General features: G+C 41.8%; 1 protein-coding gene and 1 long non-coding RNA gene across 3 annotated transcripts in view; one reads left to right on the top strand and one right to left on the bottom strand.

Annotated features, from left to right (window-relative positions):
- The window catches only part of LOC122943483, a 64,586-nt gene extending 60,847 nt beyond the window's left edge, over positions 1-3,739 (top strand). Inside the window, exons 3-4 of the long non-coding RNA XR_006390871.1 lie at positions 93-177; positions 2,969-3,739. This is a non-coding gene — a long non-coding RNA (uncharacterized LOC122943483). The remainder of the gene's footprint in view (positions 1-92; positions 178-2,968) is intronic.
- Positions 1-26,554, bottom strand: part of PRSS12 (serine protease 12) — a 172,704-nt gene that overhangs the window by 7,500 nt on the left and 138,650 nt on the right. For both annotated transcript variants that reach the window (XM_044301247.1, XM_044301239.1), the window contains 2 exons: positions 12,548-12,623; positions 11,016-11,138 (listed from right to left, as the gene is read on the bottom strand). In XM_044301247.1, the coding sequence (XP_044157182.1) occupies positions 11,016-11,138; positions 12,548-12,623 (199 nt within the window). The remainder of the gene's footprint in view (positions 1-11,015; positions 11,139-12,547; positions 12,624-26,554) is intronic.

Genomic DNA, 26,554 nt, shown 5'->3' with positions numbered 1-26,554 from the left:
ACAAACTGCCCAGTTTATCATTGTAGATGCATAAGGTGGCTGAGGTGACGTCTACATACAGAGGCTGACCAGCAAATATTCTCTTTCCTCAGAGATGTGCACTCTCAAAGTCACTGCAGAGACCACCATAATTAATCATCTCAAGCATCATACCTCTGTCTGCTGCTGTGTGAGCAGGTAATATTTGCATGTAGCTGTACAATGGGCCCCTAGAATAAATTTTACATGTGGGCCCTAGGCACCCTAGTTGAACACTGCCACTTTAAGCCACTTTGAGTGGCACTGCTATAGAATCTATCTGTGTAACTTTAAGTAGGGACCTAGACCACACTCCATAATCACAGTTTGTTTGCAATAACTGGAATAGCTCTGTAATTATATTTGTTAGCGTTAAAGGTGATATGTTTGCAATTAAATTAAGCTGATTTGAATGTTATCACAATCCTTCAACCCTATAAATAAACTGATAATTAGGATGTATCTTTGACCGAAGACATAACCTACAGTACAAGTAAGCTTCGAGAAGGTTGCAAGTTTAGACAGTGTCCTCAATGCATTAGTAACACATCCTCCAACATTATATTCAAGAAAATAATCTAAGCCATGGAATGCTAACTTCTTCCTATCACTGAAGAATGCCTTACTATCAAGTAATGCCCTGCCAGGGTTCCATTACACTGTGGGTGGTTTACATATGTGAGGACGGATGGTTTAAGAGAAGAAAGAGATGGGAGGCAGTGACTCATGTGTGATGCTGTTTGAAATTGAAATAGTGATAAAATAGTTGCGCTTCCCCTCTGCCGTTGTGAGGAGTCACAACAGTTATATTTCACTTTGCTGGTATTATCCGACCAGAATACAAAGTATGAAGCGGTCAGTGAGAGGGATAAAAGAAAAGTTGGAACTTCTGTATGGGCGCTGTCAGCAGGAATGCAGTACCAGGTAAGTATTGTTAAAGGCAGATAATTATTTATTTTTGGTCAACGCATTTCAAGGGCGAACAGCCCCCTTTCTCAGGATTAATACATTTAAAAGAACACATGCTGCATTTTTAAAAGACCAGGTTTTTGAAGCGCGAACCATAGTTGGGGGAGGAGAGAAGGATGTGCAGTTTTTTTTCTTAGTTTTTTTTTGTTTTGTGAATGGCATAGTGAAAGGAGTCCTTAGTTGCAGTGGATTTCAAATGTCCATTACCATATTTCAGCCCCTACTGCCATATTTCAGCCCCCACTTACCTCTTCTGCTCCGGACGCCGCCTTTCCTCTCCTCCAGCACAATCCTCTTCCTCCTGCCGTCGTCACAGAGCACCCTCATGCTGTGCACAGCCACAGCACAGCCGACAGCCGAGGTACAGAGCTTTCACCGCTTCCTGGTCCTCCAATACTAATAAACACTTCCATAATTCACCCCATAAGACGCAGGGGCAAAATGCGTCTTATTGGGCGAAAAATATGTTATGTAATTTTTACATGTAAAATAAGTCATTGTAATTATCACAAAAATAAAATTTTATAAAAAAAAAACATTTTCTGTTTTCTCTAATAATCATCTCTAAAGAAAATACAAATATATACATTTTCCATTTTCTCTGGCACCACTGTACAGAATAATGTTTTTTATAGGGGTAAGAATGCTGTAAAACAGTTCTGCTAGACAGGGGCACACCTAGCCTTTCTGCTGCCTGAGGCAAAAACTGAAACAATGCCCCCTACAATGCCAATTTCTTAACCTAACCCCTTTGCCACAATGAAAGCTCTCATTGCCCATGGTCCATCCGCTGCCCCCCTCTTGCCCCTACCTGGTTCTCCCTGAGGCAATCGCCTCACCTGGCCTCATTGGTGGTGCACCCCTGCTGATGGAGATTAGATAGAATAAAATAAATACAAATAGCAGATAGGACAATATAAAATCACATTTTAGACCATACTTGCTAACTTTTCCAGCTCGGTTTTCAGGAAATTGCATAGTGAGGTGCACACACCGCTTTTATCAGGCTCAGCTCCCTTTCATATGGACCCCACATATTTTTGTGCAGGGACCTGTCCCCTTTATGGATAGTAGTCCACCCCCTCTATGACCCCTCAAGTGACACCTGAGAAAGCCACTGGGATCGGTGATACATGTGGGACAATTATTTATGCAAGCCCCAAACTGCCCAATAGTTGCTAGTGCATGGCAAGTCTGGAAGAACACAAAGGCCTATCATTCTTATATGAAATAAGTTCAGAACCATCAGGACTGATTCCTGGAGCCCACCCCAAACCCAATTTGAGCAATCGGGGAAGAACCAACAGTAAGGTTGCCAAGAGGAGGCAAGAAAACATTCCATGTGGATATCCATTTTTCCAGCATTCTCCAATCAGGCCTTGATTATTGAAGTTGCCAGATGAATGCCAATCCTCAATAAAAATGTATATGAGAAACTGCTTGGAGTATGTCAAAAAGAAACTAAAGCACTCTTAGTTCACAAGATTTTGAGAGTTGGGTGCCAACTGGACCGCCATAAGCATTGTGTTCCTTTGAGGTAATTCCTTTTTTGTTCAGTATATTCACACCTGTAAATTGTTATTACAAAATGCAGCTTACGGTATCTTAGAAAATCTTGCCCCAGAGGAAGCTACTGCTTAGTGGCGATACATAGGGGCTCTGTCCACAAACCCCCCTTTTGGTTGGATCCCAGTTCATAATAATATATTTTTTCTTATTGGGAATTCCTTCTTTTCTGTGCATGACATTTTTAAAATTTGCTTAGGTAAAATTGTGCAGACTTTCATGGAGTCTCCTTCTATTTTATACTGTCATGGGTTATTTGGTGGGATGCAAGAGTTTGGGGTTTATCAGTGTCTCCACTGATGTTTTGGATGAACCATGTGTGCTTTTTTCATTATTCTAGAAGTTTAGATTACATATTTTGAATATTGTTGGTGAGTACTGGAAGTACTAAATACACACTTCTCTTACGCTACAGGAAACCGGGCACCACTCAAATGACCAATACTATGCCTATCAAGACAAGAATTGGAAGCAGCTTCTTTTTCAGCTGGTGAACTAGGCAGGATTGAGGAAAAGATAAACAGAGCAGATAGATCCTTGATGATTTGGACCTCAGACTCTGTGCTTAACGACACATGAAAAACTTCATAACAAGTGTGTGTAAATGTGCTTGTGTGGCACAGCCCAGATTTGAACCTGATCTCTGGCGAGTCATGAAACTAGCTGTGCATTGATCCTCGTCTATCCCGACAGAGCTCCAGAGGATCTACAGAGAAGGAAGGGAGGAAAAAAGGCTAAAAACAAGTGTGCCAAGCTTATACCCTGCCAGATCCAGGCAGATGTAATCACGGTTAATGTGTAATATGATACTAAAGGCAAAATGTATGTGTTACTCATCTGTTCACTATGCTCCATTGTTCCTGTTCCTGAAGCCTTGTCTTGTACCTGCCTATCACTGCCTAGTGTATCTGGGTTCCAGAAGTCATCGTCATGTCTGCTTCCTATTTATGGTATATTTGGATTAAGAAGATATTTTCATGTGTGCACTGGTCCCTGCAGTTGTTACAGTTTAGGCTGGTTGCATCTGTTTGTCTGAGTTCCAGAAGACGTGACCGAAGTCTGAACTAGCTCCAAGTCCATGCATGGGTTCCAGAACTCTTCACCCAAATCTGAACAAGTTCCAAGTCCATGTTTCTGTAAGGGTTCATGCACATGAACTTTTTTGCGTTCAGTATACTGGCCATTTTTTTAGTTCAGTATGCGTTACTTATACTGAACCATTTATTTCAATGGGTCAGCAAAAAAAAACCGGAAGTGTTTCCATGTGCATTCCGTTTCTGTATTTCCGTTCCATTCAAAGATAAAACATGTCCTATTATTGCCCGCAAATCACATTCCGTGGCTCCTTTCAAGTCAATAGGTCAGCAAACAAAACGGAACACATATGGAATGTACTCCGTGTGTCTTCCGTATCTGTTCCATTTTTGCGGAACCATCTATTGGAAATTTTATGCCCAGCCCAATTTTTTCTATGTAATTACTGTATATGCCATAAGGAAAAACGGAATGGAACCAGAAACACTTCTGAGACAAAAAAATGAAAAACTGATCCGTTAAAAACGGCCTGCAAAACACTGAAAAAGCCAGACGGTCGTGTGCATGAGCTCTAGTCTGGGTTCCTGAAGTCTTGATCCAAGTCTGAGCAAGTTCCAAGTCCATATCTCTGTATGTCTGGTTTGCTGAAGTTCTTATCCAAGTCTGAATGGGTTCCTAGTCCATGTCTTTGTATTTCTGGGTTCCTGACATTACTATTCCAAGTCTGGGACAGTGGTTCCACTAAATATGTATCTCTGTTAAAGATCTCTGTTAAAGATGGTAGTTGCACAGCAGCTGGACATATGCAATTTTGGATTATTTTCCAGCTAAATTCTTATTAGTTTTTGAGTAGCTTACTTTAGATAAGTAACTTTATTAAATGTCCTCTTTGGGAAATTAATTAAAGGCTGTACACCAGCTTTTGAACAAAAGGTGGGCAGGTCTTAGCAGGAGAAACTTACACCAGAAATGTACATAAATTAAAGCGCCAATCCACACCAGCTCATAGCTAGCATAGATTATCTTTTGTAATGCACAGACTGCCATAAGACCAGCAAGAATCACTTAGACTTAGTGGCTTATTTGGGATTTTACCGAGGTTTTACAGCAGTCTGATTCTAATTTTGAGATAGCTCTTCAGCCTTCTGGCACTCTGCTTTTATTGGCACAACACAGCGATCCAGATCTGAAAAGTGATGTAATCATTTTGAAACAGTGTGTTCCAGGAATGAAGAGTTAGAGAGGCTAGATGCTATCTCTAACTGAAAATTGCTTTGTCCTATCATCATATACCCAACTAGAAGCATTTCTTTTATTTTTGCTGTGGATAAAGTCAAACTTTATATATAAATACCTAGTGCTGATAAAATAAACCATAACTCATGGAGTAACTTGGAATTTAAAAATGATATTTATGTCCTGGACAAAAATATGTTGAAGCTCAGGATGTGTTGGCATCACTGCACAGCATAAAACAAAAGAAAATCAATCAGTCTAAAACTGGCATTGAAGAGGAGGGCAAAATAGACAAAACACACCAGAATAATTATTCTCGGAGAGCTGCTACCCATGAAAAATTGCTGCTGTCATCAGGTAATAGCAACCAGTCCTGAAAATATTAATTTCACGTAATCACTATCTGGATGGTAGCCAGGTTTAAGTCATGGCAAGGAAGAAAGAGGGAAACTAAGTCCAATGTGCAGAAATAATTAAGATTCTGTGTGCACATGGGATCAGACCTTGTGTCCTCACTGAATGTTAAAACAGTTGGAATCAGGTTTTCTGACCATGGCCCAAAAATTTTAAGGTTCTATAATTTATTTTTTTCTGGAGGACCTCACTTTTACAACCTTCCATAAAGCTTGCAGGGTTAACATTTTCAAATAGGAATTATTTTTTCTGAGTTAATAGTATTTATTCTTTAACACGTATAAGTCAAAAACACAGATATTAGACAGGGCCCTCCTAAACATTCTGGGGCTCTTACACTATCATCACAATACTATTTCTAGATTTATTGTTGATATGCTGTCATAGTAAGATTTTACTGCTTTAGTGATATTATTTTAAATATTCTAGAGCAGAAACAATTAGGAATATGGCCAAACATGATGTAAGAGTACTTTACCAGAGAAATAAGGTGCTTGATCATATTGATAAATCAGCATTGAAGGATACAAATTGGAGGAATCTCTAAGAGAAACATAATGTGGATGACGTAATGTCTCTGAAAAGAGACAGCAAAGGTTAAACGTTTAAAACGTTTTATATGCATGGACTGCAGTGTGGCTCCATGTAGCAGTACGGACCACCACATCAATGATTCTAAGGTATGAGCCCCTCTGTAATATTACGTGCAATTTAATATTTGGCAGGCTCTGGGCGTCTGTGTGTATAAAATCAGGTACAACAGGTACAGTATGGGCCAATATTGTTGAAAAGGGAATGGCCAGCATGAGGTATTAAGAGAGTCAGAGACCAGGCCAAATTAAATTTAAAGGGAACCTGTCATGTGGAGTTTTTGATTATAATCTAACTAATTATATACAATCATTAACTACTAAAAAGTGCCTTAGATGTATTCACTTACTGGTGTGACAGATGGTTACCTCATAATATACACACAAAGATGCCGCATGCTAATGAGCTGATTTGAGTCCAGTGAGATGTCAGTGAGTCCAGCGTTTTTTTTAATTCAGAGCAATAGCCACTCCCCTGCCCACCTGCTGCTGATTCATTTGGAAAATAACTGTCAATCAGCAGCAGGTAGGCGGGGAGAGTCAGGAGCTCATGAATATTCAGGACTCATCATTATGAGCTGGAGCTTTTCAATACAAGATGTTGGCAGATTGGCTGGGTCAATTAAAGAAAGTGACCCAGCATTTTGCTAAGAGAATCAGTCACTTATTTATGTTGCCCTTAGTTAGGACACCATAAAACTGGTGACAGGTTCCCTTTAACTTAGTTGTAGTACATCCAGAAGTAGTTTGTATACAGTGCAAAGTCCCAGATGCCCCAGCATGAGCTAAGCAGATGAATACAACATTGGCCCTGGCTAAAATATCTGCTAAAGGGATCTTTGTCTAGTAGCTGTGCTTTGGCAACCAAGGCTCTAGTGTCTACTATTTTGGGGGTGCATATGAAGTCTTAACTTGTTTTCCCTCTACAGCAGGGTCTCGATCGCATTAAACTGGGTTATTTTGATGTCTCTCTCTCTCGCTCAAGCCATGCAAATCTTCCTGCTTTATTTAGTTCTTGCTTGCTAAACTGGAGCTCATGGAGGTGACAGAGCCTCCAGGGCTTTAAACTGGAGTATATGGAAGAAGAGCACATGGAGACTGCTCCTTCTTTCTCCCTCTCTACAGCTACTCTGACTAACTAGAATCTTCTGAACCTAGGAGGTGGAGCGAGCCCACACTCTAACCTCCAGAGGGGGCTGGGCCTGGATTGTTGACTCTGGCCTTGTCTGGCTCATACTGGAACAACTGAGTGTGCAGTACATAGCATTACAAAACATTGCATTACAATATACAAACCAAACAGTGCAGATACCCCCAGTTCTGGGATACCGCATAGATATTATCGGATTAAAGAGCTTGTGCAGGATACCCTCTCCATAGGAAGTGCATTGTTTGCAAATAATAAATTGGGTAATTGGCCCAAGGGCCTAGAGGGAGAGCTCTATATTATATGGCAAAACCCAGTGCCATAAAGAGGGATCATTTTTTATTGTTTCTATGGGTCCCCTTTCATCTAAGTACTGTACACCAATTTACAACCTTAAACTTGTTCAGATGAAGTTTTCATCAGCCTACAGAAATTAATGGCATCATTGGTACAGTATTTTACCATATTCAGTTTTTCCAGCAACTACACTTCTAAAACCAGCCAAGAAATCAGAATCAGTACAAAAAGAAAAGTCTGCATCAACAAATTAAATTATTTCTCCATTAGTAATGAATTCCTAACAAACTTAGTGGCGAGGCTGCTGTCCTACTGTTCACCTTGAAGTGGAGAAAGGCTTAGAAAGATTCCCTGTACGGTAGAAGAGGAAGGATACAATTAAAGCTAAAGCAATTGAAAAGCAAGTATGTAATTGCAGAATGTCTTACTGTTTAACTGGAAGCTATCAGAATGTCTCTACCACTAGCAGATGTGGCCTTGATCCTATAATGTTCTTGACAAAAGTTTGGAATTTGTTCAAAGAAGCAATGGCGATCTTCATTTTGTTTACGAACACTTCTCTTAGAACAAAACAGAATTGTATTAGACTGCAGTGTAAGTACTGGAATGTAAATGGCTGTATTATACCAACTGAGTGCAGTATGCATGGAAGATGACTCCTTGGGATAGAGAGTTTTATTTTCCACCCAAAACAACACATCTGTTTCATATTCACCTTATAACAAGTCAGCCAAGTATCTTTTGCAGGAATGCTAAAAGAATTTCCTGTATTTCAAGTTGAAGTTGGAATTTAATGCAGATATTTTCATTCCTATATTAGACATGGTGATGACCCATATGAAGTGTATGGATTAGCATTGCTGTATATGACAATATGAATATATTATAATTCATCGGGTCATACCCTTATGTACCGTATATGTATTCAAGTGACAAACACAATCTGTTCACTCCATATACAGTGCCTTGCAAAAGTATTCACCCCCATTGACTTTTTTTGTATTTTGTTACATTACAGCCTTAAGTTCAATGTTTTGGTAATCTGAATTTTATGTGATGGATCAGAACACAATAGTCTAAGTTGGTGAAGTAAATTGAGAAAAATTTATAAATAAAACTATTGTTCAGAAATAGAAAACCAAAAACTTGGCATTTTTGTTAGAAAGCCCATAAAAAGCTCTGGTGCAACCAATTACCTTCAGAAGTCACATAATTAGTGAAATTATGTCCACCTGTGTGCAATCTAAGTATCACATGATCTGTTATTACATATACACACCTTTTTTGAAAGGCCCCAGAGGCTGCAGCACCTAAGCAAGAGGCATCACTAACCAAACACTGCCATGAAGACCAAGGAACTCTCCAAACAAGTCAGTGACAATGTTGTTGAGAAGTACAAGTGTGTTGTGGTAGTCTTTTAAGTTTCCATGGATGCACATCACCCCGACTTTCCAGCCAGTATACTCAGTGGACCGCACTAGGGTAGCCCTTACTAGAGTCACCAGGCTCCCTGAGTCCAGCAGTGCCTCCGCTTGAGTGTCTCCCACTTTCACCTGGCACAAGTGGTCTAGAGATTCCGGGGTACTTGTTGCACATAGTTTCCTGGCATATAGCGACTGACAGTAACCACAATTAGTGTCCATGGGCTCAACCCGATGAGGACAGTCAGCCCTTACATGGCCAGGCACCTGATACTGCCAGCAGACTAACGGAGCCAGGCCCATAGTGGGTATATCCTAGGTGGGTCTTATCGGCTCAAATCTCCAGGCCTGGGAGATTTCCAGGGTTTAACTTCCCCCCTCCCAAAAGTACCCCCCTGTAGATCCTTAGTAGCCTCATAGAGTTTCACCAGGTGCACCATCTCCAGGGCATTGCCAGGAGACACCTGGTCGATCCAGTGCTGGAGAGGGGGTGGCAAAGCCCTCCACAACATATCAGCTAATAGTAGATCCAGCATAGCCATGGGACTCAGCACATCAGGTTGTAGCCACTTTTGCAAGAGGTGAAATAAGTCATAATACTAGGGTCTCGCGCGCTCAGCCGGGTTAAACCCCCACTGATGTACCCGCTGGGCCTGGACCAACACATTCACCCCCAGTCTTGCGAGAATCTCACCCTTTACTTTCTGGTAGTCGGCCGCTTGATTGTACAGGAAATCAAAATACACCCGTTAAGAATCGGATGCCAGGAACGGAGCTACAACCTTAGCCCACTGGTCATTGCAAGACATACAACCATGCCAGGAGCAAAAATGAAAAAAAACAATACTTCGGCGATCATGCCTGCCTCACTGCGCTTGCGCGCATCCTCCACCATTTGTGGGGTTTCTCTCTGGTACATAGGGTAAGCGGATGCAGTACAAGGGCAAAAGACAAGTTCTTAACGCAAAACTTAAGTGTTTATTCACACTTGAGGCAAATGCACAAAATAATGCGTTACTTTACAGTCTTGGTGTTTACTTTTTTTTACTTCAGACACAATGTACATCTTGGTGTTACTTCACACAAATTGGAAAGTTCATATAAGACAAGTCACCTTGATGTCAGTTCTGCCTCCAGCAGTCCAAGGCAGGCTTTAGGGGGCCTGTTTCCTTGGCCCATGGGTTTCAGCCCTCCAACCTGACACCAAGCTTCAGATCCCAACACAGAGATCCTGCTGCTGAGCCCAGCTGCCTATTTAAGGACAGCCAGGTGCTGCCAAAAAAACCCGGATCGGCAATTAAAATCCAGTCTGGTATTTGACCCCACCTGGCTGCAAATCAGCCCAGCAGCACACGCTGGGAGGAAAATACGTGTTTTCCCAGACCATTCCCCTTACTGTGTCCCCTCACAAAATATATAAATCACCCCTACAAATATATGGTGAAAAGCTGTTCCATGTAAGATCCCCACAAAAGACAAGCGGGCCCTGCCTCCATCTGGAGAAGAAAAAGTTCAGTGTCCAGAGGGGTCAAGGTTTCTTCATCATAAGAGCTGTAAATCTGTGGAATAGTCTACCTCAGAACGTGGCCACAACAAGAATAACTCATGATTTAAAAAAATATTAAATATCTGCCTGAGGAGGTGGTGATGGTGAGTACAATAAAGGAATTCAAGAGGGGCCTGGATGTATTTCTGGAGTGTAATAATATTACAGGCTATAGCTACTAGAGAGGGGTCGTTGATCCAGGGAGTTATTCTGATTGCCTGATTGGAGTCGGGAAGGAATTTTTTATTCCCCTAAAGTGAGGAAAATTGGCTTCTACCTCACAGTTTTTTTTTTTGCCTTCCTCTGGATCAACTTGCAGGATGACAGGCCGAACTGGATGGACAAGTGTATTTTTTCGGCCTTATGTACTATGTTACTATGTTAACATTATTGCTTATGGAAATGGGTAGACTTCTTTTTTCCCACTCCCTTAACCCACATTCCCTCCCATCCCTTCATTGAAAGTTTGCCTATACTGGTCATGATTACACTGCTAATTCCACTGTCACATTCCATGTTTCTGATCATCTTATGCCTTTTCTGTTTTACTTATAAAGCCTTGGCTGGTCAGCCTCATGCATCCTGTACTGAAGATTTGACTCTTTTACTAAACTGTATGCATTCTTTCTCTCATCTTTTTAAATTCCTTATTAAGTTTCACAAATAGTTGACATCTATAAGAAAAGTGATTACTAGACCGGCAGATCATTACGCTAAATTCACCCCAATGTGCCTTGCATTTGTCTGCACTGACCTAATTGCTGTTGCCAACTTACCTCTTAAAACAATGAGCAGCAGTGAGCACCCAGCAGCTGCTAATGAGTGTGGCTCCACATAACAACCTTCCATCACTGTGAGAAGATTTCAGCCGCAGAGCAACCTGCCAGGGCCAGCCACCCCTATGTGGAAAAAAATAACGGTCTCTTATTAAACTGGATGAACATACTATTCTGGAAAATACAGGCTGCTAGTGAGATTCTATATAATCAACAGTGTGCAGGCAGCTGGAAAACCATTCATTTGTGCAGAGATGTCGCACTGGATAACATACTGTACATATTTTGTACAGCGAATCTTTCAACTTTCATCTATAATTTACTCTTATCTGCGTTTTACATAATTTATCTATATAGAATTGTTATACTAGAAAACAAAGGCAGAATTACCAAATCTGGCTAAGACAGTGTAAATAATGCAGAAGATTTATCACAGAGGCTGATGTAGGATGACGTTAAAACCAACTATTAGATGGCTTACTTTGTGCTAGAAGAGTGATGGGCAAACTGCGGCTTTCCAACTGTTGTAAACCTACAAATCCCATCATGCCCTGCTGTAGGCTGATAGCTGTAGGCAGACTGGGCATACTGGGACTTGTAGTTTTACAACAGCTGGAGAGCCCTAGTTTGCCCATCCCTGTGATAGAAGGTTGCAACAGAATTTTGACACATTGAAAAAGAAAAGTTTTTGCTGTCTCTACAGCAGTTTGAAAACACAAAAAAAAAATATATAGTAAATGGGGTGTTTGTCTCAGGAGATCAACCATTTTCCACCCTCTTCTTTTTAAAGCTGCATCTTGGTGCAAGAAAACTGTCTAAAAAAGGGTTCTCTCCCGCCACCTTGTCAAGATGGGAGACCAAGTACAATACTGTAAGTCCCACTCTTTATCTAAAAAAACATCCTTAGCCCCCTGACAAAAAAAGAAGAATTTAGGAGAACATTAACCAGTGTGTTTTCTGTCAGATTTCTTCAAGGCTGTTTGCTTCAAGACGATGAAAAAATTCCACCAGACTGACAGTGTCTACTTTTGTCATTGACTTCTAGTTACTCTAAAGGAAATGTAGCATTAGCATTGTCTTACGGTGTATTAGCGAAAAATTCTATGTTTTGTTCTTTTTTAGACCATATGTTTTTTGTATCAGCTGTCTAATCTGTCTTCTGCTGAGTTTAATGTAAAAAGAAAACATAAGGTAATGCATATGGTTTCATGTGGAGAGACATGCGATTCCATCGACACATAAAAGCAGAGAATCTAAAAGAAATACTAATATGAACTCATCCTTCCTTACTGGGTCCAGGCGTACACTGAGGACGAAGGACAAATGGACCCTTCCTTCCCAGTGCAGGCTATTTGTTCAATGCACCAGTTATTGGAACCAACCTCTACTTCCCATGTGTATGTTCCTGGCCAGCCACACATTTTTATTTTGACAGCCAGTGCAGACCCTTCCTCATTCTTATCTGCCATGCTTATGTTAACACAATGCATTATTTTGTTTGGTAATGTCAACCTAAAAGAAAGTCCACTTACCGTAAAGAATTCCTCCCACCGATAATACGTTTGGGACGACGATGTAATAACCGCACCCCACATACAGCGGTGGATTCTGTAAAATATTAACCACTGCCAATTAATTGGTGATTTCAGGTAAATTAACAGATGCTTTTTTTTTATTTATTTTTATTTCTACTCTAATTGTAGACAAGAATGTTTCCATCTGTGAAAAGCAGAGAACTTGAAAATTGTATAGAACTAATAAAATATATGGGAAAGCTGCAGAACTTTTCATATAAGAAAAATGCTGAACTTTTCATTTCACAGTGATTCACCTTTACAATAATTCACGCTGATCAAACTTGACTATAAAGTAAGCAAGTATAAAAACGTTCACTAAGTGTAGAGAGAACATAAAAATATTATAATCCCCTTTTTTGCCATAACATTGTGCAGCCATTGACTGACTGTCCAGGCTTGGCAGCCGTGTGGTCTTACCCTACGTAACACTGGTACATGGTATAATTACATACAAAGTGAAAAATTATTAGAAATAATGTGATCAATTATTTTCCATTTTACCTTATCTGTAGGGCATGTGAATAAATGTACTGCAGTATAGTCAAAAAGAGTAAATGTCGACCTCTAGGCAGCTCTCTATTTGCATTACATGTACAAACATATTTGAAATGCAACCTTAAAAGCAGACTATAAGACTGCTGTTATACTGTGGACGTGAAATGAAGCCCTGGTTGGCAATTTTCCGCATGTGGTATAAGAGATTTTTTGTAAACACATTTGTACTTCCCATCTCTATTTCGGTTCGGTAATAATACCCAGCGCACAAGCAAACCTGCTCTCAACAGCCTTATATTATTCATTTTAATAGCACTTTCCATCTGCAGAATGAGACGTCCATGTATGTAATTACCAAATAAAGCAGGAAACCTGCTGGCTTTGTTAAAATTGCTATGATATTGTACATATTCATTCCCGGATAGGCCTTAATAAACAATTTAAAACAGAAAACAAAAGAAACAATTTAACAGCAGTCCTGGGGGGTTTCATTTACACAATTCCTGACCCCCTTAAAAGTAAGGTCTTTTATGGACTATAAAACACATATTTCAATTTAACTGCTTTGTTAAACTTGCAGATGTAGCAAAAACATTAATAATAATGGAGGTTGTGAGTTGTAGCTCTTGTTCCATCACATTGGGTTTGTATGGAACTGGCATGTACAGTTTAAAGTGGCCTGCCTGTTATTAAAGGGAATATGTCACTAGATTTTTTCTGCCAGTCTAACTTCGATAGTGACACATATTCTTTCTTTCTAAACTATATTATTTTAGGATAAGATTTTTTTTTTAATCCTATTTCCTGAGCATAATGATTGAGGCTGCCATCTTGCCTGAGCTGTTGTTACCACCTTTACAGCAGCATAGACACAATGGACAGGAGGGGACCTCATGGACTTCTATAGGAGAGTTTACTAGGCATGTTCTCTGACCTGTGCAAAGGTCAGGAGGAAGTAGACAAGCTGTGATATCATGTATTGTGAATGGTGGATCCTGTGTTATCTGTATAGGTGGTATCTGTCCTTTTAATCCTGCCTGTGATGGTAATAAAATGACTGCTGAAAGCTGATTTGTAAAGACCAAGAAGTTGTGCCTATTGATAGGCTTAGTGGCCAATATGAAAACTGCTTGAATAAATATATTTTATTTTATATATAGATAGGGAAATGGAAAATTTAAAATAACAACCAAAATTCTTAAAAAATATTTAACATAAACATTTTAATTAAGCAATAGGTCATTTTTGGATGACATGTCATAGTATGTGAGAGTGGTTATGGTTATAAAGTAAAGAAATAGTAAGGTTGAAAAAAGACAGTGTGGCAGATTTACTAAGGCTGGCTGCAAAATGAATTAAGATACATGGACCTCTTAAAAAATGTGGTGCATCTTCTGGGTGTCCATGTGGCCAGACCTGAAAATTGCACTTGTAGATATCTGCTATAATTCACTTCAGTTTCTGGAATAAATTATAGTGAATCTACTTTTTGGCCACATTCTGTGACTGTTTAAATCACTTTGTGGCATATATTCCACCACAAACAAGACCTCGTTCAGCTACATCAATGGATTGCTTAAAGGAGTTCTCTGGGAATATTGCTGTAACCAGTGAAAATGAAAACAGTATTACTAATATACTTACCAAGCAAAGTGCTTCCGATTCACTTTTCTCTTCTTTTGGTGTTGTGTTGTTCCATTCTCCCTGCTCTTCTCGTGTCGCCTGATTAAAGTACAGGCATCATGCCATATACATTGTAGGTCTGAAGACTCCATGAAGAAGTAACGCATCTTTGGTGCATGCGTAGGTACAGCTATGATATGTGTCCTGGCTCTGGCTAGAATTTTTTTTAACATTCAAGCTATGTGATACTGGTAATGCAGGAAAGTGAACTGCAAAAAAGGTATGTGGGCAATATGTAGGACCTATAGAGTGAAAGTGTGCAGCTTAAAAAAATTGTACATGGGTCCTGGAGAACCCCTTCAAGAGATCAAAGACAAACAATACCTATGCATTGCAATATATCTAGTTCAGGGACTGAAGAACAAGAAGATGAGAATCAAAGAACACCAAAAAGCATCCCTGTGTCAAGAATTCCCTCCCCCCTCATGTCTTGGGTCAACATAATTCATCATTTATATTGCATAGATTGTTCTTTTAGTCTAATTATTACAAACTCCTGTGTCAGAGACTTCATTAGCATCATTGACTTCAATCTCCTTCTATAATAATGGTGAAGGATTTTTCCTCATTGTGGATGCCTTTCCCAATTGTGCTGCACTTTGATATTTTTATAAATGTTCACTGTGCAATGTCCGGCAAATGTCCATTCCGTAGCTTTAGCTTGATGCTTATAGATAATTAATAGAAATAACATCTGAAAAGGTAAAACTGTATGCCTCATGACAAGTCCTTTTCTAACCTTTTTTTGTAAATCCTTTATATACAATTTTTCATATAAGGCTAGTTTTACACTAGCTCTTAGTATCTGGCAGGCTGTTCCAGCAGAAAACATCCTGACGAATCTCTCTGCACACTGGATTTCTCTACATACCTGGAAGCTTAAATATTGACAATCCAGCCCCTTTAACTATAATGGGGCCTCGTGGCGATCTGGCCGCAACTGGGCAAATATGCAGAGAATCGTCAGGGAGAAAATCGCTGTGCGTGGCCTGTCGGATGCTAAGCACTAGTGTAAAACTAGCCTAACAGATAATAGAACTTCTGATGAGGTTGATGAGCACAAGAGCAACCCTGCGTCTATTTGCCAGGTTTGGAGTTTTGAATTGTATCATTTCCAGAGTGCACAGCTTAGAGAGAGTAGTGGTAGGGTATTGGTATAGTTAGCAATGGTCGTAAGGATGAATGAATCGATTCAAAGCAAACTAGATGTTACAAATTTCACCAAAATTCAACCAAAAAAAGGATTTAAAGATTTTTTAGTTCCTTTCAGATAAATCAATTTTACTGTCTATGTTGGTGGGCAAAACCTCGAGGGAGGAAAAAGAAGGGTGGTCTGGTCACATGACACAGGGAGGAAGAGGGGAGGGGTTGTCTTGATTGGCTTAGAGGTGGACAGACAGCCTGGATCGGCCAATCAGGGAGGCAGAAGGCAGGGAAGTGCCTGTGCAGAACAAGGCAAAGAACAAGGGCCCCATGAAAAAGTAGCCACCTCCAGTGATAGTATGAAAAGATGAACGAGCAAGTGGATTTTTTTTTTTAATTACCAATACCCACAAGTCACAAAAGATACTGAAACTGGTCCCTGTTCACATCTATGCATCTTTGGGCACGTTGGCTAATACTGCTTGCAGCTCTTCAACAGTGATGTTACAGATAGTCTTTGTGATGTGTTCCTTCAGTTCATCCAGGGTATGGAGATTGTTAACGGATACTTTCTGTTATAAATTTCCCCACAGATAAGGACATGTGGGAACATGGTGGTCATAACCCCTTGCTCATAATTTGCTCCTCCGTAAACAATTCATTAACCCGTGCCAGTGAGTTCCCTGAAGTGTGGTATGTTGCCCTATCTTGTTAAAAAAGCAGGACATTTTTTCTTCTGGTGTTGTAAAACTGTTCAAAGATGTCCAGGTAAATTTTTGTATTCACAGTTGATTTGAAGAAAAATTGGGCCCACTATTCGTGTTCCTGACACTGCACACAGACGCCAATTTTCTGGTCGTGGGGATTTTCAGCAGAACAGGACCTCAAATTCTGGGAATTTATGTTACCTGATAAATGAAACCAAGCTTTGCCCATCATGAAGTATAGCAATGGGTCCAAATGTCTGTCACAATCATAGTCATCACCAAGTCCAGTAATTTAGGTGTTTAGCTTTGTCAGACTCTTTCAGTTCCTGCACACACATTATTCAGTCAGTGCGGTTTCAGGTTCAGAGATTTCATCACTCGCTGACACGTCGTTCATGATACATCAACTTGCTAAGATAGTCTTTGAGTTGTTTTTTGGGGATTACTTGCAATCCGCTACTCAATTGCATGCACAACTTTAGCTGTCCTGATCGATGGAGGCCTCGGTTTTTTCATGTTTGCAACGGAGCCAGTTTGATGCCATTTCCGAACCAGGCTCTAAATACAACGTTTAGCTGGTGGTTTGGTTCCTGGGTACTTGTCAGCAAAAGTCTCTTGCATTTCCTTAATCGATCTGCTTTGCACATAGCCTTCCACAATGAGCATTCGCTGTTCCAGGGAGAACACTATTGTTCTGAAACAATAGGCCACTTTTATCAAACTGAATAATAAATCAGCCTTAGGGTGGGTTCACACTACCGGTATGCCATTCCGTTATAGGTTCGATTTACAACGGAATATAATGGAATGGCCAGATGGAAGTGTAACAGGGAGCCGAAGGCGCACCCGGTCTCCCATCAGCCGCAGACCTGCTGCTTAGCTTCGGGAGCGAGGATCTGTGTTCGGCCTCATTCCCAGGGCGGCTTTGCTAGCTGGCAGGCTCCCTGCTCCTAGGTCTGCCTTGAGCGCCGAGCTGATCACTCGGTGCTCGACTTGTCTGTCTGTCAGTCATGTGATGCTGGCCATGTCACATAACCCTCACTCCCCACTATAAATACAGGCAACCTGCTGGCCACAGGTTGCCTGTGATACTGGTCCATTGGTGCTTCCTTGTTCCTTGGTTCTAGTCTGCGGCTGCTTGTTTTGATTGACCTCCTGACCTTGTGACCTCAGCTTGTTCTTTGACCTCCACTTCGTCTCATCCTTTGTACGTATTTGCTCTCCTGGATTGACCTCGGCTCTGTCTGTTGACCTTACATTTGCCCGCTCCATTTGTACTCCCGCTTCTCCTAGTTCTGACCCTTGGCTTGTTGACCTTCCGTATCTTTCCTCTGTGCACTTACGTAAGTAAGGGACCATCGCCCAGTTACGCCCTATCGCCTAGGTCGGGTAGTGTAAGTAGGCAGGGACAGGGGTTGAGGGTGGAGTCAGAGCGCACCCTCTGTCCTTCCTCTCTGACCCCTGACAGGAAGCCTTTAAGAGGCATTCCTTTTTGCTCCGTCCTAATGGAAGTCTATGGGCAAGTATAAGGGACCTGTTTGGTTTCCGTTAAGCAGGACGGAAACAAAGTCATGTCGACCAGAATGACAGCAATATGTTTAGTACAGGGGAACATATCACCGAGAGAAATCGGGATGCAGTGAATGAAGCTGAAAGTAAAAGCAGTTTTTACCAGCAATTATTCTTGATTTCTAACAGTGATTTATTCTCTTTTGCTTGGACTTTAGCTGTCAAACAAGACCAGTAGCATGTTTCTAGCTGCTACCCTTCAGGAGATAGCAGCATGTAAAGCAGCCCTCCACTTTCTGCCCGAGCCAGCTCCCAGGGCTGAGCGCCTCCTCCCAGTGCTCTCCAGTCTCTTGTTTAGAGGAGACGGTCTGCACATGACAACGCTATGAGAAGAGGCTGCTCAATGTGAAAGTGACAAGCATTTCTGGGTGTTATTATGAGGTGAAACTGAAAAAGATTAAATTATGAAGCACAAAATTACTTATAAAGCAGGGTGTGCTATCTATTTATATATATAAAGAAGGACGTATATATGTGTGTATGTATGTTCCACAATCTTTTAAAAACGCAACCAACTTGGTATACACATTCCTTGCTACCTGGAAATAAATCTTGTGGGGGTCTCAGCATTCTAGTTCCTGAGATATTCCCAAAAAATGACCTGCCAATACAAGCCTGCAAGTCTTTCTCTTCAAATCCCAACTGTCATACACACGGTCACATGTCCCTTATCAGCCAATAGAAGCTCGCAGGCCCTTAGTCTCCACATATACACAGTTTTACTCCAGGTTTCCATAACAACCCAGCCATTTTTCTTCACTGCTGTAGGTCAGCTTTAGGCTAGGGCTACATGACGACACGTGTCACGTGACAATAAATCGCACGACACATAGGGCACAACTACACTGCCACATGTGTCGAGCGACATTAATGTTGCAACAATGTTGCGCGACTATTTTTATAGTCTATTGTGTTGCACTGCGACATGTGACATGGACACAGAAACATCCATGTTGGATGGATTTTTTGCAACTGTCGTGTTACAGTCGCAGCATGTCACATGTCGCAGTACGACATTATAGCCTATCATAAAAATTGTTGAGACAAAATGTAGCCATAGCATTAAAGGGGCAGGGTGCTGTGGTCACTTTTAAAGGGGCGGGCACTGTGGAGGTCACTATTTAAGAAGCATTCACTGGGGATGTTACTGTTAAGGAGGAAGACCACTGTGGAGGTCACTTTTAAAGGGGCAAACACTGTGGAGGTCACTGTTAAGGGGGCAGAGTCCACTATTAAAGGGGCAACTGCTGTGGAGGTCACTGTTAAGGCAGCAGGGTACCTTGAAGTCACTGCTAAGGCAGCAGGGTACTGTGGAGGTTGTCACTGTTAAGGGGGTGGGTCCCTGAGGAGGTCACTGTCAATGGAATGGGGTGCTGTGAAACTCACTGTCAAGGGGCGGGCTGCTGTGAAGGTCAAAGTTAAGGAGATGGGCTGCTGTGGAGGTCCCATTTTAAAGTGGTGGGGAACTGTGGGGGGTCAGTGTTACGGGGTGGGGCACTGTGGAGTTCACTGTTAAAGGGCCAGGGTGCTGTAGATGTCACTGTTATGGGAGATACTTTCAACATCTTTTAAAGACACACAAACACTAAATGAAATAGATGAAATATACCCGTGCGAAGCCGGGTCCTTCTGCTAGTTAGGTTATAAAAAATGAAATGGCAGTGGATAGGATACAGTAGCAAAAGCATTTCACATTAGTAACGCAAATCATAACCATGTTACTGAAGGCATTTGTCATGGGTCACCTGGCCGCTGCTGCTTCCATGCAGCAGCATCCAGTTGCAGGGGGAAGCAGGGCTACAAGGTGGCTCTTTCTGACGTCGGTGCTCTGAGCCAATAAGTAGGTGCACAGGTACAAAATAAAAGACCCATGCCTCAACCTCCCAGAATCTGTATGTGGGTAGTAGCGGCAATAGCAGCACCAGCCATCCGACCAGTAGTAGGAGGCAGTAAACCACAGTTCACCCGGGCTTCCGAAAGGCAAACATTTTTATGGAGGACAAAGAGGATGAGATTGTGGACTGGATAGCTCAACTCTTCCTTACAGCCACAGCAGGATGATGTGGAGGTCACCTCTGAGTCTGCCCTGGGCTAGGGGTCACAGCATTCCTCCAGATCCTCCTCCTTGCAAACCCAAAGTCTTTCAGTTGCATCCTCTCTGTTTTCACTGCCCCTTCTTAGTGGGCTGCCTTCTTTGAAGATACTCAAGAGAGAGTCTCCCTGTTGATGATGTGTGTGAGAGCATTCAGGGTTTGGATTCAGCGTTTGGAATTCCATGATGAGGTGGTTAAGGGGAGGTGGGTGACCCCATGCATAGATGTGTTGGTGATAGTTGTAGTGGCACTTGTAGCCCTAGTGGTGGAACCAGGGGCAGTGCTAGCGACAGTGGCATTAGGGGCAAATATGGAAGGAAAGCTGAGATGATGACAGTATATCACAGTCTGATAAAAGTGGTGAGGAGGGTGAGGAATATGATGATAATTGTATGTTGAACACGACCTGGGTGCTGAGGAGGAGGTAACTTCAGAAGAGGAGGGTGGTAGCAATAGCAGCAATAAAGAGTAGAGGCAATGTACACTCAGAACCTCCCAAAACTGCCAGGGCCAGATCTGCTTCTATTATGATCAGCTCAGAAACTGGTGATGCTGCTGATAATGAGAATGTAGGCTCAAAATAAGCTAAACCTAACCCTGCTAGCTCTGTGCAGGGTGTGCAAATATCTCCTAAAGGCATGTGCAGGATCTACACAATTAAAATAAGCCCCGGGGGTGTTCAAACTCAAATGTAGGCACCACAGCTCTATTGCAGCACATGCATCACCTGATCTAGTGGGAAAATACAGGGAGTGCAGAATTATTAGGCAAATGTATTTTTGAGGATTAATTTTATTATTGAACAACAACCATGTTCTCATTGAACCCAAAAAACTCATTAATATCAAAGCTGAATATTTTTGGAAGTCGTTTTTAGTTTGTTTTTAGTTTTAGCTATTTTAGGGGGATATCTGTGTGTGCAGGTGACTATTACTGTGCATAATTATTAGGCAACTTAACAAAAAACAAATATATACCCATTTCAATTATTTATTTTTACCAGTGAAACCAATATAACATCTCAACATTCACAAATATACATTTCTGACATTCAAAAACAAAACAAAAACTAATCAGTGACCAATATAGCCACCTTTCTTTGCAAGGACACTCAAAAGCCTGCCATCCATGGATTCTGTCAGTGTTTTGATCTGTTCACCATCAACATTGCGTGCAGCAGCAACCACAGCCTCCCAGACACTGTTCAGAGAGGTGTACTGTTTTCCCTCCTTGTAAATCTCACATTTGATGATGGACCACAGGTTCTCAATGGGGTTCAGATCAGGTGAACAAGGAGGCCATGTCATTAGTTTTTCTTCTTTTATACCCTTTCTTGCCAGCCACGCTGTGGAGTACTTGGACGCGTGTGATGGAGCATTGTCCTGCATGAAAATCATGTTTTTCTTGAAGGATGCAGACTTCTTCCTGTACCACTGCTTGAAGAAGGTGTCTTCCATAAACTGGCAGTAGGACTGGGAGTTGAGCTTGACTCCATCCTCAACCCGAAAAGGCCCCACAAGCTCATCTTTGATGATACCAGCCCAAACCAGTACTCCACCTCCACCTTGCTGGCGTCTGAGTCGGACTGGAGCTCTCTGCCCTTTACCAATCCAGCCACGGGCCCATCCATCTGGCCCATCAAGACTCACTCTCATTTCATCAGTCCATAAAACCTTAGAAAAATCAGTCTTGAGATATTTCTTGGCCCAGTCTTGACGTTTCAGCTTGTGTGTCTTGTTCAGTGGTGGTCGTCTTTCAGCCTTTCTTACCTTGGCCATGTCTCTGAGTATTGCACACCTTGTGCTTTTGGGCACTCCAGTGATTTTGCAGCTCTGAAATATGGCCAAACTGGTGGCAAGTGGCATCTTGGCAGCTGCACGCTTGACTTTTCTCAGTTCATGGGCAGTTATTTTGCGCCTTGGTTTTTCCACACGCTTCTTGCGACCCTGTTGACTATTTTGAATGAAACGCTTGATTGTTCGATGATCACGCTTTAGAAGCTTTGCAATTTTAAGAGTGCTGTATCCCTCTGCAAGATATCTCCCTATTTTTGACTTTTCTGAGCCTGTCAAGTCCTTCTTTTGACCCATTTTGCCAAAGGTAAGGAAGTTGCCTAATAATTATGCACACCTGATATAGGGTGTTGATGTCATTAGACCACACCCCTTCTCATTACAGAGATGCACATCACCTAATATGCTTAATTGGTAGTAGGCTTTCGAGCCTATACAGCTTGGAGTAAGACAACATGCATAAAGTGGATGATGTGGTCAAAATACTCATTTGCCTAATAATTCTGCACTCCCTGTAGAAGTGACTGCCAGCTGGCGCAAGAAGAAGATTGTCCTTCTCCCTTCCTCCTTTGTGGCAGCCAGGCTGCATATAGGTGCAGTAAAGTATTCTTTTTATCATGATTGTCACTTACTGCAACTCCCGCTCAGACTTATCCTACTCTGTCGTCAGCTATTGATAACGCAATGTGTGGCCAAGAAACAACCTTACACTCCTTGCAATCCACTAGTGCACAAACGTAACTCCCACTTGACCAAGTTGTAGCATTTACTGAATTCTGCTTCCTTTAGGGAGCTGATGGTGTGAATTCAGCCTCACTGGAAGATACCTAGCAGATATTATTGGTGATCAGCGAAAATAGCCGCAACATTGTGACAGAGCAGCATTTGGGGGAAATAACAAATGCTCCCTGCATGGCATAGGTGATAAATCTAGTCGCACAACTTTATGAAGAAGTGCTCAGGATTGCAGAAGGGTGATGGCAATGTCCAGAGACTGTCCTCGCATTTCAGCCATTTTCATGTGGCAAGCAATGCCCTCCTGGATTTACAGTGACAGAACGGTCTGCTGTTACAGTGCTTCATTTGCAATGTTCCAACTCGCTGGAATTCCACTTTGCAGATGCTAGTGCATGTGTACTAGCAGCGTAAAGCCATGAACGATTTTGTAATGCACCAGACTACCTCCAACAGGGAGCATCAAAGATGAATGTTGCATAATGAAGTCCTTTAAAGAGTCCACAAAATTTGTTAGTAGGGACAACTGCGTCATAAATTATGTAATCCCCCTGATATTTATGCTCAAGCTTATGCAACAAGAGACAACGGTGGAAGAAGAACATCTTACACATCTTGTTGACCACCCTGTATCTGCAGAAACTGCCATGGATGAGGAGGAGGATGAAGACCTAGAGGAGGAGAAGGGGAGTTGGTGTTACAGGAAGAGCAGGATGATAATGATGATGATCTCAACACCCAGTCATCTCAGTGGGGGAGGGGGGGGGGGCAGAGCTGGAAATGACTAGGTACTCTGACACGCTGGCTGTATGCTTGATTGCTTGCTTATGTAATGGCAGCCATATCATTCATATGAAGAAGACTGATGATACTCAATAGTCATGCTTTTAGACCCTTGCTATCAAAGCAAAATGGGGGAATAGTTTGCTTCTGCTGAAAGAGAGACCAAATTACTTTATTACCACAAAATACTGCAGCTTGCCACAGCCACTTTTTCTTCTAACAATTAACACTTGGGCGTGTATAAATATGGGCAAGCATTCTTTCCCTGTTAAGACTTAATTTTTGGATGCTTGTGCAGAACAAGCCAATCTTTCTTCTGACATTATCATGTGTGAGTGTCTGTATAAACAGGGGCAGGGATCTTTTTTCCTATAACACCATGTGTCTTTCCAATTTTTTGAAGATTTCTAATATAAAAGCGAATAACACATGACTGCGCAGTGTGATTTTAAACATGCTGTTTAACACGAGTTTACCGATAGCCATATATGTCAGTCTCACATAATTTGTTATTGCTGTCATTGCCTTTAAGAGCATGGGGACGAGGGAGCGAAAGAGCAAAAATGTGCAAAAAATTTATAATAAAAAAAACATTTTTATAAAATAGAAAATCTGAGTTTGAAGTCAATGGGGACCCAAACTTTTCGGCACTAAAAAGGCTGTAAAACAGCCCAGGAAAGGGCTAGAGGGCTGCAAAAGGCAGCAACATGTAGGTAAATCCCCTGCAAACAAATGTGGATAGGGAAATGAATAAAAATAAAAATTAAATAAATAAAAATGAACCAAAATCTATTGGAGAGAGGTCCCATAGCAGAGAATCTGGCTTCCCGTCACCCACCACTGGAACAGTCCATTCTCAGATATTTAGGCCCCGGAACCCAGGCAGAGGAGAGAGGTCCCGTAACAGAGAATCTGTCTTCATGTCAGCAGAGAATTAGTCTGCATGTCATAGCAGAGAATGAGGCTTCACGTCAGCCACCACTGCAACAGTCCATTGGCATATATTTAGGCCCAGCACCCAGGCAGAGGAGAGAGGTCCCGTAACAGACAATCTGGCTTCATGTCAGCAGAGAATCAGTCTGCATGTCATAGCAGAGAATCAGGCTTCACGTCACCCACCACTGCAACAGTCCATTGTCATAAATTTAGGCCCAGCACTAGTGTTGAGCGGCATGTCCCATATTCGAATTCGCGAAATTTTGTGAATATTCGAAAGAATATTCGTAAAATATTCGCGATTATTCAAATTCGTTATTATTTCGCATATGCGATAATTCGAATTTTCGCATCGCATAATACATATGCTATGCAAAATTCACATGTGCGCTAATGAAATCGCCTTACGAAGATTCGCAACTCAATTCAATCACTAATGTATGAATGCAATGCCCTTTGCCTCTGTTCTGGGACAAGTGTAGATATTCGCATGTGCGCTAATAAAATCGCCTTACGAAGATTCGCACCTCAATCACTTTCTAGGGAATGTGAGACTTTTAGGAATCAATCGAGATACAGTGGGGGGTGATGACAGTAGTTGACAGAGTACAGATCAATGTAATCTGTAAGGTGGAAAGTAAAATAAAAAATACGAATATTCGTAAATCGAATTTTACGAAGTTCTACGTATTCGCGAATATGGTGCTATACTATATGAATGCACAGGCCTTTGCCTCTCTGTTCTGGGGACAAGTGTAGATATTTGCATTTGCGTTAATAAAATCGCCTTACGAAGATTCGCAGCTCAATTCAATCACTAATGTATGAATGCAAAGCCCTTTGCCTCTGTTCTGGGACAAGTGTAGATATTCGCATGTGCGCTAATAAAATCGCCTTATGAAGATTCGCAACTCAATTCACTAATGTATGAATGCAAAGCCCTTTGCCTCTGTTCTGGGACGTGCCGATATTCGCATGTGCGCTAATAAAATCGCCTTACGAAGATTCGCGCCTCAATCACTTTCTAGGCAATGTGAGTAAGATCTGAGCTGTTGGACCTTTGGGAAACAATCAATTATATGTGTACTGTAATTTTGTGGGGGGGGGGGAAAAAACAAAAAACTAATATTCGTTTTTACGAATATATAGCACTATATTCGAAATATTCGCGAAATCGCGAAGTTGCGATATTCGCGCAAAAAATTTGCTTTTCGAATATTCGCGCTCAACACTACCCAGCACCCAGGCAGAGGAGAGAGGTCCCGTAACAGACAATCTGGCTTCATGTCAGCAGAGAATCAGTCTGCATGTCATAGCAGAGAATGAGGCTTCACGTCAGCCACCACTGCAACAGTCCATTGGCATATATTTAGGCCCAGCACCCAGGCAGAGGAGAGAGGTCCCGTAACAGACAATCTGGCTTCATGTCAGCAGAGAATCAGTCTTCATATCATAGCAGAGAATCAGGCTTCACGTCACCCACCACTGTAAGAGTCCATTTTCATAAATTTAGGCCCAGCACACAGGCAGAGGAGAGAGGTCCCGTAACAGAGGATCTGGCTTCATGTCAGCAGAGAATCAGTCTGCATGTCATAGCAGAGAATCAGGCTTCACGTCACCCAACATTGGAACAGTCCATTGGCATATATTTAGGCCCCGGCACCCAGACAGAGGAGAGGTTCATTCAACTTTGGGTAGCCTCGCAATATAATGGTAAAATGAAAATAAAAATAGGATTGAATGAGGAAGTGCCCTGGAGTCCAATAATATATGGTTAAGGGGAGGTAGTTAATGTCTAATCTGGACAAGGGACGGACAGATCCTGTGGGATCCATGCCTGGTTCATTTTTATGAACGTCAGCTTGTCCACATTGGCTGTAGACAGGCGGCTGCGTTTGTCTGTAATGACGCCCCCTGCCGTGCTGAATATACGTTCAGACAAAACGCTGGCCGCCGGGCAGGCCAGCACCTCCAAGGCATAAAAGGCTAGCTCTGGCCACGTGGACAATTTAGAGACCCAGAAGT

The sequence above is a fragment of the Bufo gargarizans genome, chromosome 1 (genome assembly GCF_014858855.1).
Source record: "Bufo gargarizans isolate SCDJY-AF-19 chromosome 1, ASM1485885v1, whole genome shotgun sequence".
Taxonomy (NCBI): domain Eukaryota; kingdom Metazoa; phylum Chordata; class Amphibia; order Anura; family Bufonidae; genus Bufo; species Bufo gargarizans.
The sequence above is the reverse complement of the archived record's forward strand: the minus strand, read 5'-3'. Positions and strand labels throughout refer to the sequence as shown.